The 17,661-nt window shown below is 46.8% G+C and overlaps 1 protein-coding gene across 6 annotated transcripts in view; it reads right to left on the reverse strand.

Moving 5' to 3' along the window:
• Window positions 1–939: 939 nt before the first annotated feature.
• The window catches only part of PTDSS1 (phosphatidylserine synthase 1), a 162,894-nt gene continuing 146,172 nt past the window's right edge, over window positions 940–17,661 (reverse strand). For 4 of the 6 annotated variants that reach the window (XM_063924166.1, XM_063924165.1, XM_063924162.1 and 1 more), the window contains one exon: window positions 940–2,229. In XM_063924166.1, coding sequence (XP_063780236.1) covers window positions 2,138–2,229 — 92 coding nt within the window. In that variant the 3' untranslated portion in view covers window positions 940–2,137. The remainder of the gene's footprint in view (window positions 2,230–17,661) is intronic. The other 2 variants (XM_063924163.1, XM_063924164.1) reach the window with 1 other exon arrangement.

The following is a 17,661-nucleotide window of genomic DNA, read 5'->3' on the forward strand; positions in this document are numbered from 1 at the left end:
TGAAGATTTCTGGACACACTGAAGATTGATCAAGAGCTTCATAAAACAAACGTGGGTATTTTTTTTTTTGGCATACAGTATCAGAGTAGTCTCATTATTGATTGAATCTGGGCTATCATATAAACATATACTTAAACATTCCCCGGTTTTAACTATCCCAATTTGCCCGATGTCAGCAGTCTAACAAATATTAAGACATGGATATACTAGTGTAACTGGACATTAAAGGACAGCTATAAAATTTACCTCCCATTTACTAGACTACCATTGTTTGAATCGTTCCCATTATCTTCTTAGCTCCTCCCACAGGCATCTTGTCAATCTCATGTCTCTTATCAATCTAGTTTGTGTAGTAACGGCCTGGGGTCAGGAGTAATGTAATTGTGGGCTAGGAAGGACAGAGGATGTCTCAGGATGCGGTCAGGTCACCAACCATGTAATCCCAACACAGTGCAGAATCCCAGCACCGGAACCCTGACCGACGGCATACCAATGAAGAGCATAGGAGTGAGGGTTAGGGCCGGGTGGTTTAAGCTTAAGCATTGTCCTTAGCCCTAGCCGCCATCCCAGGCGGGTTAGGGTTATAGGGTAGGGGGGCATTACCCCTTCCCCTGTCCGCATTTTAAAAGTCGGGATACCGCGGTCGGTCGTGTGACCACCAGTATCCCGCATGCCGACTTTTATTATCACACCCGATGTCTCCTGTAGACACAGATCATCCAAAAATAAAATAAAAAAAATGAAGGCCGCGCGGTTCTAACACACTTTCTGTTCTGAAGAGGATGTGGTGATGAAGTCAACACTGACAAATCTAATCAGTGTCTACATGGCCAATGTCGGCATCAAGAATATGTTGACATAACGGCCGTATTGATATAAATATTGACATGAGATAATGAATCCTTCAATAGGAGGCCATACACACAAAGCATTACACAATTCATTTTCACACTTATAATTTATTTGTACCTCAATTATATTTCGTATATTCGTGGTCTGCATAAAAACAGTAGCTGGTACAGATCCCACCTCTCAGATTACAGAAGTAGAAGTCACCAATCTACTCGAGATTGTTACAAATATCCTACAATCTACAACCGTTTTCGGGAGTTCTGGATTTTGGCATACTGTTGATTATAGAAAGTGTCTCCTCTCAACCTCTTCACTGGGGCTAGAGGCAAAGATAATGAGTGGGCTCAAAAGTATTAACTTCTAAAGAAAAACATTATAATACTATATTATTCTATAATATCATAAGATATAATACTGTTGTGCGAGCCTCTCTCTCTCTCTCTCATTTCAAAATCACTTTCGTTTATCCAGCACAAATTGCAATGACGGTTTCACAAATATATTTAAAAGAAGTCAAAAGGAAATAAAACAAAACAAGTGTTTGTCTTGCCTGGGGCTGCACAGCATTAACACATTCCGTTATGCAATATTAAATGTAAAACGTACTCTGGAGACAATGGGTGACATCACACAAGTGGGCGTGGTCTGCTTTTTGAATACATATAACAGATCAGAACAACATCTGGGAGGTGATCCTGCCTTTCGGCAACACACCCAAAATCAAAACACTTATAACATAAAACATCATGGTGGCGTTTTTCTGGACATAACTCTCTGGACGCCTATAGGAGTGAATTACGCATAAAATAAAGGCAAAAGCAAAATATAGTCTGTAATAACACGTTGCACATTAAAATAGACATAACCAGGGCTGAGGAGTGGAAGCGTCAGCAGCAATACATGAAATGTTAGCTAGGTGCAGACTAAAGCGTGGTCAGAAAGCAGCACCGCATTGCAAGAAGAATTCTCAGCAAGTCGGAGGCCCTGTGCGTCCGCTCTGCTGCATGGTATGTGGGCGCAGGCCGTGCATTCGGAACCTCTAGTTGGCGATTAAATGTTACATTAGGATCCAATTCCAGAATAGCAAGAAAAGGTGAATGGCTTGGAAAATCACGGTGACGTATGATCTTTAGCTCACGGGAGTCAGACATCCCCCAGTCTTGCCAATATATCCTTGCTTGTGCCTTCTCCCTGCTCTGTATATGGATGAACCACAGTCTACATTATGCTCAGCACCTGGTTCGTCCCACCAGATCTGCATTAAGGCTTGCTCGGAACCCAGCGCTTATTTCTTCCCAACGCCATTGGTTACTTTTCCTCTGCGGTTCTTCCGTCTGGATGATGTGGTGCCTCCGTTGTGCTTCAATGGGACTTCTGCTGCAGAAGAATTGTGGAAAACACGTTAAAGGCTTGGAAAAGTAACATACTCTACTGGACGTATTGAGAAATGAGATTTTGTAATAATCGTCCAATGTCTATAAACTAAATAGGGTTAAAAACATTTAAAGTGAGCGACTTCCCTGCAGGACTAAACTAAGGTGCTTTGGAGATAGCGGCAATAATGTGAAATAAATTGGCTGCAATCTTCTGTGGCACGGAGAGAGCAAGGAAGGTGAGAGCTCGGAGCACCATTTATTATTACCTTGGTTCTATAATGCACTCTATATTATACATATAGGGGGTTAATTCCAAGTTGATCGCAGCAGGAATTTTGTTAGCAGTTGGGCAAAACCATGTGCACTGCAGGGGAGGCAGATTTAACATGTGCAGAGAGAGTTAGATTTGGGTGTGGTGTGTTCAATCTGCAATCCAATTTGCAGTGTAAAAATAAAGCAGCCAGTATTTACCCTGCACAGAAACAAAATAACCCATCCAAATCTAACTCTTTCTGCACATGTTATATCTGCCTTCCCTACAGTGCACATGGTTTTGCCCAACTGCTAACAAAATTCCTGCTGCGATCAACTTGGAATTACCCCAATATACACGTTATGATTGTGTTGCAAGTGTATGGAAAAGAGCTCCCAGTGGGCGATCTATAGAAAGGTATATCTACATTGGTATCCAGGAGAGACCTTTATAGAGATAAGCGCTGTTAAAGTATTTATAAGTTACATATGTATTGAGCTGCACCATATGGAACCATCTGATATGGTGCACTGTGAATGCCAACTTGTCTTTTTATTTCTGTGCATTAAATCCCCCGACTGGCGAGTATTTGGAAAAGGACGGCACTGGCACGGATTTATCATCTAACATTTTTACTGAGCTCTTTCTCTCTTCTCATCTACATATATACACAAACACATATATCCATCTATACACACATACCTATACACAGTAATGTAACCTTTATCATACCACGCTGTAGCATTCCCACTCCTTAAATAGAATACCAAGAGGATTAGATATACCATAGTATATACTGTAGAGCAATTTAAACATGCTTGGGATAGGCATATGACTATCCTTACAAAGAATTAAGGTTCAAAAGGGGTTGAGATTACCTAAAGGATAAAAAAACAGGGGCAAACTAGATGGGCCAAGTGGTTCTTATCTGCTGTCAAATTCTATGTTTCTATATACAAGCAACATAACTATGCTGCAGTTAATATAGAGCAGTGATGGGCAACAGGCAGCGCTAGGGCCACATGCGGCCCTCCGATCCCTCACCCGTGTACTCCATTTCCTTTTTGCTTTGTTGTCAGGTAGGGATTTGGGTGGGTGTGCTCAAAATGAAATTTAAATTGCAGTATAAAAATAAAGCAGCCGGGGCGTGGCTTAGCTGTGAATGCAGGAGGTTGTGTCGGACTTGAGCTCCTGCCCTAGTAGTAGTTTTAACTACTCAAACACCCTTTTACTTGTGAAATTGGGACCTACCTTTTGACTGCTCGGGCTCCCCTGCACTGAGCGAGTGGGTTGCAGAGCCGGCGGGTGCCTCCTGGACCCGTGCGGGTTGCGGCCTGCCCTGCCAGTTGGAGCCGGGACCTCGAGTCTGGAGCTGCCCCGGACCGGAAGTGTGGTGCCCTGCGATAGAGAGCTGCGACGGAGCTCTCCCCTCCATCCCTGGAGTCCCCACTCCTCTATTTCAGTCTCTCCCCTGCTGGGCTGCTCTGTGCGGCGGTTCCCCCGCTGGCCGCGGCGCCCGGCGGGTAGCTCCGTAGTGCAGGAGAGTGCGGCGCTGGTCACGTGGTGCCGCTCTCGGGACCAGACGCGGCCGCCGCTGCCTCCAGCGCTCGCCATCCGTTTTCTGAGGCCCCACTTTGGCTGCTGGGACACCCACCATTGCCACAAACGAGTCTTCCCCGCAGGCTGGGGCTGCAAGTGGCCGGATTACAGGTATTTGGAGCAGGAGCCTGGCGGCGCCATCTTTATTACTGGAAAGGTGCCCACACTGAGAAACGCTGTCCTGTGGGGAGACACTGCCCTGCTCGCACCTCTAGTATTGGTGACAGGTGCTGCTGGTACAAAATTCCTGCCACTTCACTAGTTGTATGGGATGAGACAAGCCTGAATACACACTCTTTGCCTGACATAGGGAACCGAAGCTCCCCCTTGTGGGTCCTTGCTGAATCTCACCTTCCCTTCTGTCACACTTGCTTGTATTATAACGAAACAACTAGCCTACAATGGAGTAGTCACTGCCATGTGAACACCTTGTCCCCACCCTAACGGGAGTAGATGCCTCCTTCAACAATCATGTAAGGCCGTCTCGAGGAGTGATGGCTGACACCTTCTGACACGTACTACCGACAAAACGACCATAGATTTGTTTCGCTGATCCTACATCCTTCTGCTAGACCCGACACGATAGCGCAACCACTCCGACATGCCCGTAACCATGCTCTTTGCTATCTGTACCCATCACTGCACCTGACACTCTCTTCTACATGTTTGCGACGTAGTGCTCTGTGAATAACAGCCCCTAGCTATGGGAGACGGGAACGAGGGAGTGGTCAATGCGTGATCTGTGGCACTGAGCCGCCCAATACCCCTGCTCCAGCTCTTGTCGTGCAGGTTCTGACGCTCCCATCCCCTTCCTGTTACCCATGAGTCGCAGGAAACGTAGGGGAGTGAAAACCTCTATCCGTCAGTCTGAAGTTACCCCCCGCTCAGACCTTAGGCGGTATCTCAATCTCCGGAAAGATACAGATATGGCGACTCCATCCTCTCCTGTTCAATCCGAGAGGTCGGAGACGCAAGTTGAAACCAGAGTGACTCCACCAGATAGGAGCTCCGCTGGACAGCAGGATATGCAGAAAGTCCTCAACCTCTTACAGTCCTTGCCCACTAAGGCGGAATTCACATCTTTGGAAAGTAAACTTCGGGACGTGGTTCACTCCGAGGTGTCCTCACTTCGGTCCGAACTGACTCAGCTGGGCTCTCGTATCGAAACATTGGAGACTAGTGGAGAAGAATCCAACGCTTTTCACCACGCATTGGTGGATACCATTAGACTTCAAGCAGAAGAGATTCAGAGCCTGCACGACCATCTTGATGATATAGACAACAGGGGACGCAGGAATAACCTGCGAGTGAGGGGCATCCCTGAAGACATACCACAGCAAAGCATCCCAGATGTCCTTAACAAGATTTTCGGTGCAGTCTTGGAAACTGACCCAAACGACCCCATCGTCTTCGACAGGGCACACAGGGCGCTGCGTCCTAGAGGCCTGCAGTCTGAACGACCAAGAGATATTATTTGCCGTCTTCACTACTATAACCAAAAAGACGAGATAATTAGGAAACTCCGGAACTCCGGAGACCTAGACTTCAATGGCTCGCCTATCCAGGTTTTCCAAGATCTTTCTCGTCACACCCTACAGTCTAGACGTCAATTAAAGCCCTTAACTGATGCCCTTCGTAAAAGCAATATCAAATACAGATGGGGATTTCCTTTCAGCATTACAGCTACCAATGAAGGTCGGTCTGCCACGATTCGGACCCCTGAGGATGTCGCCCTCTTCTGCTCCACCCTATCTATTGACCCGGTGCAGGTCCCTGAGTGGCAATCCGTGTGCTCGAGGATTCGCCCCCCCCCCCAACCCCCCCCCGAGTTGACACACCTTTCCAAACAGTGGGATCTCCTTCAGCATCACAGAAACGGAACCGCTCCCTTCCGTCCTCTTCATCTTCCTCCTCGGCTGCGAAGACCTGATTACCCCACTCTCTGATTTGTAACTCTTACTTAATACGCAGGATTTATTGGCCCATAGAAGACTGCATCATTATGCAGAGACTCTATGGGAGGGGCCACTGTCCCTCCAAGAAGACTCCCTCCCTTGAGGCACCTTGCAGTCGGAGGGCGTGATGTTTCCCAAAGCCCCGTCTCTCTATTTGATAGTCCCATTTTGTTCGAGGGACCTGGACATTTTATTTCCCGAATAGAGTGGTGATTTAGCAACTCTGCCATGGTCTCTACTGCCTTAACATAGTTTGGGTAACGTATTGTTCCTATTACTGTGATATGTCGTGTCCATAATATTGTGGTCGCTAATTGTGTTCTACAATTATTATTTTTTTATATATATTCCTTTTTTTTATATTCCTCATTTTATGCCAATGATGTGGTTCGTGTCGGAGGGTGGATCCGTTCCTCCCTTGTTGCGCCATTTGCACCGCAATGTTTGGTCCCGGATCGATCGGTGGGAACACCGTCCCCATTGCTCGTATCACCGGGAGCGGTGTTATGTCTTTACCTTGGTTACTTGTTCAATTGTTCTATATTGTCATGTTTTTCTGTCCTGCTGTTCTTCCTCTGTCCTCTTCTCTTTCCCCTTTTCTCCTTCTGGTTCTCTCTTCCCTTCCAGAATTACCTGGATTCACTAATGCCCGAACCCTATTTTATGCTGCTGGGATCTCTATGAGACTAGATTCGTTATTTCTTTTTGGAACAAGTAAATGGCGCTATTAAAAGTGGTTTCTATTAACGCCCGGGGACTCAACATTCCTGAGAGACAATCAAGGGCCTTGCGAGAATTGAAGGCCGAAAAAGCAGACGTTGCCTTTGTGCAAGAAACCCACTTTAAAGAGGGGGTGGCCCCCCCTCTCTCAGGAATCGAGACTTCCCTACAGGGTATTTTTCCAATAACGCTGATGGTAAGACTTTGGGTGTAGCAGTATTGTTTACCAAACATGTTGCCCTTGCTGATGTTGTCTGCCATCAACTTGTCCCCGACAGGGCACTGCTTATAAATTGCACTGTTGCCAATAGAGTTCTTACATTTCTTAATGTTTATGCCCCGAACAAGGTACAACCGGGCTTTTTAGAAAGAGTCCTTACCCTAGCCCAACCCCATATTAATGGGATTTTGCTCTTTGGCGGGGACTTAAATTGGTCTTTGGAGTCTCGATTGGACTCCTCCAACCCCTCTCCTAGGTATTCGGATTAACTCCATCGTAGGGTCCGGAGGATTCTACATAACTTCCAACTCATTGATGTCTGGAGGATACAACACCCCTCTACTCGTGATTTTACCTTCTATTCACACCCTCACAACACTTACACTAGGATTGACTACTTATTTATCCCGCATAGATTTTTGCACCTGGCTGAGGCTTCTGCTGTGGGTAACATATCCTGGGCTGATCATGCTCCTGTCTCTTTGGGGATTCGTTTGTCCCCTGCCCGCCCAAATTCTTACACGCGGAGATTAAACGAGCTGATCCTTCAGGATCCTTATTGCCAACAGCAGATCAGGGAGGCTATAGCTGACTATATTGATGTTAACGACACGGAGGAGATCTCTAAAGTGGTAGTCTGGGAGGCCCACAAATGTGTAATAAGGGGAAAACTCATTCAATTGGGCGCCCATAGGAAAAAAACAACACATGGCGGCACGGGAGGCCCTTATACAAAAAATTCAGGCCTTAGAACTTCTCCATAAATCCACCGTGTCAGATGATAACCTTCAACCTTTATTATTGGCTCGGAAGGAACTAGACTCGCTTATGTCCCATAGATTGAAATTGGAGGCAAGAAAATGCCGGTCGTTATTTTCTATGGGGGAATAAACCTGGGAAGCTGCTGGCGCGGGCTCTCCAGGCTCAACGTGCAGCATCTTTTATATCTAAAGTAAAATCGCATACTGAAACAACACAGCATACCACGACAGAGATAGCAGCAGCCTTCCGACATTATTATACTCAGTTATACAATCTAAGAGGTTCTACTGAAGTCGAACCTGACCTCTTCCGAAAGGCCTCTATTGCAGAGTTCTTGCGTGAAATTAATTTCCCCACACTTACACCTGAAGAAGTCGAGTCACTCGAGGACCCCTACACTCTGGCAGAGCTTGAAGAAGCTATTAAAACCACCCCTAATGGTAGGAGTCCGGGCCCTGACGGCTTCTCTTTAGCCTATTATAAGACATTTGGAGATGTTTTGTTGCCTTTGATGCTTAGAGCTTTTAATCAGGTTTCAGACCAGTCCCCCTTCTCTCCCCAGTCTATGCTCGCACATATTACAGTGATCCATAAGGAGGGTAAGGATCCGGCCCAATGTTCCAGTTATAGGCCCATTTCCCTGTTAAATGTAGACTTGAAGCTCTTCGCCAAATTAATGGCGAATCGCCTAAAACTCCTCCTTCCAAAACTGGTACACTCGGACCAAGTGGGTTTTGTTCCGGGCCGTGAGGCCAGGGATAACACCACGAAGGTTCTGGACTTAATTTATTACGCATCAACTTGCAAATCTCCTTCCATTCTCCTCTCAACAGACGCAGAAAAAGCGTTCGATAGAGTTGACTGGGATTTTCTGTTGGGGGTGTTGGAGCACATGGGCTTGGGCCTAGTGGGCTTCCAGAGAATTAGGGCCCTGTATTCTGGGCCCGCGGCTCGTGTTCGTATTAATGGAGAATTGTCGGACCCGTTCCAGATACGGAATGGCACTCGTCAGGGTTGCCCTTTGTCACCGCTTATTTTTGTGCTCTGCATGGAGACCCTGGCGAGGGCCATTCGTCGGAACGTTAACATCACAGGGTTACAGGTGGGAAAGACGGGGTATAAGCTTGCCTTGTTTGCTGATGATCTCCTTGCAGTGATATCTAACCCTCTGACCTCTATACCCAATCTTCTTAAAGAATTTAAACGTTTTGGAACTCTCTCCAATTTTAAAATTAAATTTATCTAAATCTACAGCATTGAATTTAACATTGGATCAGACGAGCCTCCAAGTTCTCCAATCCATCTCGCCCTTTGCATGGCACCCAACACAATTAAAATATTTAGGGGTGATCCTACATAGGGATCTTTCCCAGATTTACCAATTGAATTTCCCCCCACTCTTATCAAAACTTCAATCTGACTTCTCCAAATGGGGTGGGGAAAAAAATTTCATGGATAGGTAGAATAGCAGTTATCAAAATGAATATTTTACCCAGAATCCTTTACCTGCTACAAACTTTACCCGTCGCTGTTCCCCGATCATGGTTTACCTTACTGCAACGAAAGATTAGAGACTACATTTGGGCGGGACGAAAACCCAGATTTAAGCATGAGATTCTCTTTAGACGGAAACACCAGGGAGGTCTCCAACTTCCCCACTTTTTATCCTACTACCAAGCAGTACTCCTTACGAGAGTAATGGAGTGGAGTCGTGAACTCCACAGGAAACAATGGGTAGACATTGAACTGGCCTCTCTCCCCTCTCTTAGCTCGGACTACCCTTGGCTTTCCAAAGTCCCCCAGGTGTTGCACCCGCTAGCTGGCCCCATCTTTTCGTGTTGGCGTCTCTTACGCTCCCTTCCTCATGTTTCAGCGCCTCCTTCTCCACTCTCGCCGCTGTTTGGGAATCCTGAGTTTCCCCCAGGATGCCACTCCTTGTCGTTCTGTTTATGGCGAGAAAGAGGCATCCTGAGAGCAAGTCAGCTGCTAGACACATCTGGCATAATATCTTTTCCCGAACTGCAAACTAAATGGAATCTACCAAATAAAGAAATTTGGAGATATCTCCAAATTAAACATTACCTAAAGACTTTTTGCTCTTCTGGGAAAGGTATACGAGCACTGACTTTGTTTGAGCAGCTGTGTCTCTCCCACACATACCCCAGGCACACTCTTTCTACGTTTTACAAATGGATATTAAACCACAGATTTTCCTCCCAACCTAAATTTGTCAAGGATTGGGAATTAGATCTTGTGGGTTTGGTGACCACAGACGATTGGGAAGATATTTATAATAATACTTTCTCATTAACTACCAATGTGTTGGTTTTGGAGACTCACTACAAAGTGCTTACAAGGTGGTATAGATGCCCAAATCTCCTTGCGAAAATTTACCCTGGAGTACCCAACACATGTTGGAGATGCGGGACAGCAGTGGGCACCCCACTTCATATATGGTGGGAATGCTCTCTCCTTCAACCATATTGGCACAACGTGGTGGAGACAGCTAGCATTATTCTCGGTGAGGATTTACCCTTCTGCCCTAGTTTTTGGTTATTAAATCTTACGCGTACACCCAGATATCAACTCAAGAAATCACTACTTCGCCATATTTTGAGTGCCTCTAAGGCAGTTATCCCAGTTCACTGGAAATCTATAGTGTCTCACACTATAAAAGAGTGGACCGCCCGCTTAGATCACTATATGGCAATGGAGGACCTCATTTTGTCACTGGAAGTGAGAAACACATCCTTCACTGCTACTTGGAGCCCATGGCTGGAATATAAAGCGACAACCCATTATAAATCTTCTCTTTAAGAGATACCTCCCCTTTTTATCTCCAGTAGTCCCCTGAAGATAAGTTAAAGCTCCTTAGGATGGGAAGAGAGACCCCCCCCCCCCCCCCTCTCTAAATCTTTTTTGCTTACGCTATCTTTCTCTTTATTCCTCTATTCTGAGAGTAACTTTACTCCTTATCTCTTTGCTTTTTTCTCTCTCTTGTTTTCCATCTTTCCTTTCCTTCTTCCATTCCTTCCTTTTTGTTTTAAGTAGTTGTAATTCATGTAATGTTTTTTTTTTTTGGAGATACAATATGTTTGTGGAAAGGTGATATTCCCTTTACGGGTCTCTTTAATGTACACGGTGTTGAGAACTTCCTGACGCTGTATCTCTGATGTTACTAGGTGCTGTTTAGTTGTTTTTCTTTTTGAAATTTTCAATAAAACTTTATTTGCAAAAAAAAATAAAAAAAATAAAGCAGCCAGTATTTACCATGCACAGAAACAATATAACCCACCCAAATCTAACTCTCTCTGCACATGTTACATCTGCCCCACCTGCAGTGCAGCATGGTTTTGCCCATTAGTGTGCTTTTTAGTTTTGCTAACAAACCGGAATATGGGCCTTAATGTATTGTTTTGAATTATTACGGAGATTAAAGTGTGACGTGGTCCTTTAAAGGGCCACGTTTTCTACCATTTGTGTGGAACATTCGTTACCTAAGAAACAGAAAGGGACTTTCAGAAACACTGATCTAGTACTGGCCTAGAGCAATGTGAGTAGTAATTTCTAAGCTGCTGTGAAAAATAGGATTTTAATTACCTACCGGTAAATCCTTTTCTCGTAGTCCATAAGGGATATTGGGGAGACTTAGTACGATGGGGTAGAGACAGGGTCCAAAGGAGCCACTGCACTTTAAATTTCTTCACTGGGTGTGCTGGCTCCTCCCCTCTATGCCCCCTCCCACAGGCAGTTATAGGTAAGGAGAAAGGACATATATGAGAGATTGTGAGATTTATACACCAGCACACCACTAACAAACAGCAACGGCTGGTAACAACAGCAGCAACAGCTGAACAGGTAACCTCATAACAGAGAACCTGCAGAAAAGTCAAACGCACTGAGGCGGGTGCCCAATATCCCTTATGGACTACGAGAAAAGGATTTACCGATAGGTAATTTAAAATCCTATTTTCTCTAGCATCCATAAGGGATATTGGGGAGACTCAGTACGATGGGGACGTCCCAAAGCTTCCAGAAAGGGCGGGAATGTGCAGAGACTTCTGCAGCACAGCCTGCCCAAACTGGGTATCCTCTTTGGCCAGGGTATCAAACTTGTAGAACTTAACAAAAATGTTCTTCCCCGACCTGGAAGCAGCTCGGCATAGTTGCAAGGCTGAGACTCCACGGGCAGCTGTCCAGGAAGAGCCCACTGATCTTTCTCATAAACGTCCTAGAGGATGCAGGGGAAGCTTCAAGAACCATGGGGTATAGACGGGATCCGCATGAGACATGGGCACTTTAAGACTTTGAAAGGGGTGTGCACTGGCTCCTTCCTCGATGCCCCTCCTCCAGACTCCAGTGTAGAATCTGTGCCCAGGCAGACTGGATGCACAACTGAGGAGCTCTACTGAGTTTCTCGGAAAAGACTTTAGGTTAGGTTTTTTATTTTCAGGGAGGCTGCTGGCAACGGTCTTCCTGCATCGTGGGACTTAGGGGAGAGAAGTCAGACCTACTTCTAGGGAGTTTAAAGGCTCTGCTTCTTGGCTAGAGGACACCATTAGCTCCTGAGGGTTTGGAACACTAGGTACGCCTAGGGGTTCACTCCCAGAGCCCGCCGTCACCCCCCTTGCAGAGCCAGAAGTCAGGTGAGTAGAAGAAGATAGAAGACTTCAGTGACGGCTTCTGAGGTACCGCACAGCGATTGCGCTGCGCGCCATGCTCCCATACACAGCGGCACGGCAGGGCGCGGGCGCCCTGGGCAGCATTAAAAAAAACCTCTTTTCAGGCTGGCAGATGGATATTGAAGTGCCTTGGCACTAAATTTGCACCCCCGCCGGCATTGTTTGTTTTAAAAAAGAGCGGGCTGAAGCGCGCCATGAAGGGCCCTGTTGGATAGTAAGCCTAAGCCAACGAAGAAATGGACTGCTTTGAAGCAGGACAACCTTTTTCCTGCGCATCACAGAACTCAAACAAGTAATGATCCGAGCCGTTCGCTTGACATAGATCTTCAAGGCTCGCACAGCATCCAATGCCTCCGGAGGAGCAGAATTATCTAAACTTGACGGAACCACAATAGGTTGATTCAGGTGAAACGTAGAGACAACCTTCGTCTGGAGCTGCTGCCTAGTCCTGAGCTCCGCTCTGTCCTCGTAAAAGACCAAGTATGGACTTTTACACGATAAGGCCCCCAATTCTAAGACATGTCTCGCAGAAGCCAGTGCCAGTAACTTCACAGTCTTCCACGTGAGGTACTTATCTTCTACCGTAAGAGGTTCAAACCAGGAGGACTGTAGAAATTACAACACCACATTCAAATCCCAGGGTGCCGTAGGCAGCACAAAAGGAGGTTGTATGTGGACTTCTGGCAATAGTGGCAATTTCTTCTGGAATTAAATGGAGAGCGCTGTAATCTGGACCTTAATAGAACCCAGACGTAAGCCCTTATCCACACCAAACTGCAGGAAACCTAAGAAACGTCCCAAGTGGAACTCTGCAGGTGAATGTGCGCGTTCCTCGCACCAAGAGACATATCTTCTCCAGATATGATGATAATGTTTTGATGTCACAGGTTTCCTGGCCTGAACCATGGTAGCAATAACCTTTTTGAAAAGGCCCTTGTGAGCTAGGAGGTACCGCTCAACCTACATGTTGTCAAACGCAGTTGCCGTAAGTCCAGGTAGACGAGCGGTCCTCGTTGAAAAAGATCTCTTCCTAGTGGTAGAGGCCAAAGGTCTTCGATGGACATGGCCAGAAGATCCGTGTACCACGCCCTCTTAGGCCAATCAGAATTGCCTGGACTCCTTGATTTCTGATTCGCTTTAGCACCCTTGGGAGCAACGGAATCGGAGGAAACAGGTAGACCAGCCGGTAAGGCCAAGGCAACGTGCATCCACTGCCCTCGCCTGAGGGTCCCTGGTTCGTGAGCAATACCAGTGAAGCTTCTTGTTGAGTCGAGAAGCCATCATGTCTATTTGTGGGCAGCCCCACCGATGGATGATGGAACACCTGTTGGTGGAGTCTCCACTCCCCCAGGTGGAGCTCGTGACGACTTAGGAAGACCGCTTCATAGTTGTCCACTCCCGGAATGAAGATTGCAGACATTGCTCTTGCATTTCTTTCCACCCAGAGGAGTATCTTTGACACCTCTCGCATGCAGGCTCTGCGTTTTGTCCCTCCTTGCCGATAGATGTATGCCACTGCTGCACATTAATATTGCCCATCTCCTTGAGCGAGTCACACAGGACGCGTGCAGTGTCCTGAATGTGCTCCAGGAGAGTCACCGTAGTGACCAGAGGCATATCCCCAGAAAGGCCCTCCTGAATTTAAGTAGCCCACGTGTGAATGGCATGGGTCATCCAGCAACCCGCTATGACCGGGCCTTTGCAATACACCTGCTGCTGTGCAGATAGACTTTAGTGTAGTCTCTATTTTTCTGTCCCCAGGGTCCTTTATTGTAAAGGAGCCCGGGGAGGGCAGCACCGCCTTTTTTGACAGTCTGTATAGGACACAGATTGTGTACAATAGCAGCTCTCCCCCTTCTCTACACCCTGTACCAGTTTTCCAGCGTGTCTTGTGAGTCAGGAGGAGGCAGCTGCTGCACTAAGCATAGGAAGGTGCCAACATGCCGCTGGCCCCGCTCTGAGGTAGCTCCCCCCCCCCCCCAATGGCGCCGGAGCGACAGAGATTTCTATACTGGCAATGTCTCCTGGTTTGCTTAAAAACATCACACAAGTGCTAGTTTAAGCCACCGCTAGCCAGTTTACAAGTGAGGCTCTAGCGGGTCGTCCCCCCCCAGGAGGGTCCCATATGCCGCGCCCGCGTTTAGCCACACCATGAACCGGGGGCCCCCCTTAGCGGGGCCCCTGGCTTGTACTCACCACAGTCATCACCTTCAGGCATATGTTAGGGGTGTGCGGCATGCTGTGATTGAGACAGCTAAAACGCAGTGCTCCGCTGAACAAACAACCTCTCAGGACGGTGGTCCTGCAGCGGCTCTGACACCTCGCAAGGCTGGTGACCACCCCAACTCCCACGGTGCAGGTATGCTGTTGCCCAAACAGCATACTGAAAATAATAAAAGTTTAAAAGAAATTGAAGAAAACTCTCTGGAGCTGCAGAGATGTGCATCCTCTCCTAAGGGCACTTTTTTTCTAAAACTGCCTGTGGGAAGGGGCATAGAGGGGAGGAGCCAGCACACCCAGTGAGGAAATTTAAAGTGCACCAGCTCTTTGGACCTGTCTATACCCCACTGTACTAAGTCTCTCGAGTATACCTTATGGATGCTAGAGAAAAATGAACGTTATGGTAAGAACTTACCGTTGATAACGTGATTTCTCTTATGTCCACAGGTATCCACAGGATAACATTGGGATATTGTCGAGCGACAGCGAAAATGGCACCAACACGGTCACGAGCTTTCTGGCCTCCCAGGATGCATTGGGGCCTCCACTATATAGTCCCGCCCACTGACTCAGTCAGATCAGTTCTTTCCACAGAGATTATAGGCAGGAACATTAGGTAGAGACCTGTACAGGCGATAAGAACACACATGCACACCCTTCCATACAAGAAGGAAGAGGTTTTTAGTGTTTGTCTAGATCCTCAAATCAGATGCGTCCGGGTGGGATCCCTGTGGATACCTGTGGACATAAGAGAAATCACGTTATCAACGGTAAGTTCTTACCATAACGTTCATTTCTCTGGCTGGGTCCACAGGATTATCCACAGGATAACATTGGGATTCCCAAAGCCATTTTAGTGGTGGGGACGCTCCTGATTGCACAGGAGGACCTTTCGCCCGAAGTCTGCGTCATGAGAGGCAAAAGTATCCAAGGCATAATGTCTGATGAATGTGTTTATGGAAGACCATGTGGCTGCCTTACATATCTGTTCTGCTGATGCACCCTGTTGTGCTGCCCAAGAAGGACCTACCTTACGTGTAGAGTGTGCAGAGACATTAGCCGGAATAGGGAGATCTGCATGAGAATAAGCTTCAGATATTACCATTCGGAGCCATCTCGCCAGCGTCTGTTTACTAGCAGGCCAACCTCTCCTATGGAATCCGTAGAGGATGAAGAGGGAATCTGTTTTCCTGATGGCACTAGTATGATCTATGTAGATTTTTAAAGACCGGACCACGTCCAGTGACGCTTCTCCCGCAGATAGTCCCGATACCTGAAAAGCTGGGACTACAATCTCTTCATTCAGGTGAAACTTTGACACCACCTTTGGAAGATAACTAGATCTCGTTCTGAGAACTGCTCTGTCTGGAAAAAAACTTAGGAAAGGAGACTTACATGATAATGCTCCTAAATCTGACACTCTGCTGGCTGACGCCATTGCCAGTAAAAAAAGAACTTTAACCGTTAACCACTTAAGATCCGCTCTCTCAAGTGGTTCAAACAAAGGACCCTGGAGAAATTTAAGAACTAAATTCAAATCCCAGGGAGCTGCAGGAGGAACAAATGAAGGTTGAATATGTACAACTCCTTGGAAAAAAGTACGTACATCCTGTAGGTCAGCAATCTTCTGCTGAAACCATACAGTCAACGCTGAGACTTGCACCCTCAAGGAAGCAACCTTCAACCCCTTATCCAATCCTGCCTGCAGAAAATCCAAAATTCTAGCTACTTTAAAGGCTCTTGGATTGTAATTTTTTCCAGAACACCAATGAATATAGGCTTGCCATATTCTATGATATACACGGGCCGAAGAAGGCTTTCTTGCTCTAAGCATGGTTTGGATTACTTGCTTTGAAAATCCTTTAGCCTCTAAGATAGAGGTTTCAACAGCCACGCCGTCAAAGACAGGCGATCCAGATGACTGTGACAACAAGGACCCTGCATTAACAGATCTGGACGTTGAGGGAGCAGTATCGGTGCTTCCACGGACATTCTCCACAGATCTGTGTACCAATGCCTTCTTGGCCAAGCTGGAGCTATTAGAATGATTGCTCCTTTTGCCTGTTTTATCTTTCTCACTACTCTGGGTAACAAAGATATTGGAGGGAACAGATATGCCAGCTGAAACCTCCATTCTACTGACAGTGCGTCTACCAGGACTGCTCCTGGGTCCCTTGTTCTTGATCCGTACCTCGGAACTTTGTTGTTTAGACGAGACGCCATAAGGTCTATCTCCGGTAGACCCCATCTGTTCACCAGTGTCTGAAACACTTCTGGGTGTAGTGCCCATTCGGTTTCCTGAATGGTGTGCCGACTGAGAAAATCCGCTTCCCAATTTAGTACACCCGGGACAAATACTGCTGACAATGCTGGGAGATGGAGTTCTGCCCACTTTAGAATGGGAGTTACTTCCTCCATCAGACTCTTGCTGTGAGTCCCTCCTTGATGATTTAGGTATGCTACTGCCGTCGCATTGTCTGAGCGGATCTGAACTGGTCTTCCTTGTAGATTGTCCTTTGCCTGAACTAGGGCCAAGTAAATGGCTCTTATTTCTAACAGATTTATCGGCAGGCGACTTTCCCTTGCGGTCCATTTTCCCTGGAACCATAGGCTTCCGAGTACCGCCCCCCAACCTTGCAGGCTGGCATCTGTCGTCAGGACTTGCCACTCTTTTATCCAAAAGGGTCTCCCCTTGTTTAAATGGTCTGTCTGTAGCCACCATGCTAGAGACCTTTTTACATTTACTGGAATCTTTATCATCTGCTTCTTTATTGTTTGATGATTTCCGTTCCATTTTGTCAAAATGAGATGCTGCAATGGTCTGGAGTGGAATTGCGCATATTCCACCATGTCGAACGTTGATACCATCAGACCCAACAGTCGCATTGCTGCATGGACTGACATTGTCTGGGCTTGCAACGCTTCCTGAGCCATGACCTGCACCTTGACTATTTTCTTCTCTGGTAAGAGAACTCTCTGTAGGTCTGAATCCAATATGGCTCCCAAATGAACCATCCGCTGT

Source organism: Pseudophryne corroboree, chromosome 5 (genome assembly GCF_028390025.1).
Source record: "Pseudophryne corroboree isolate aPseCor3 chromosome 5, aPseCor3.hap2, whole genome shotgun sequence".
Taxonomy (NCBI): Eukaryota; Metazoa; Chordata; class Amphibia; order Anura; family Myobatrachidae; genus Pseudophryne; species Pseudophryne corroboree.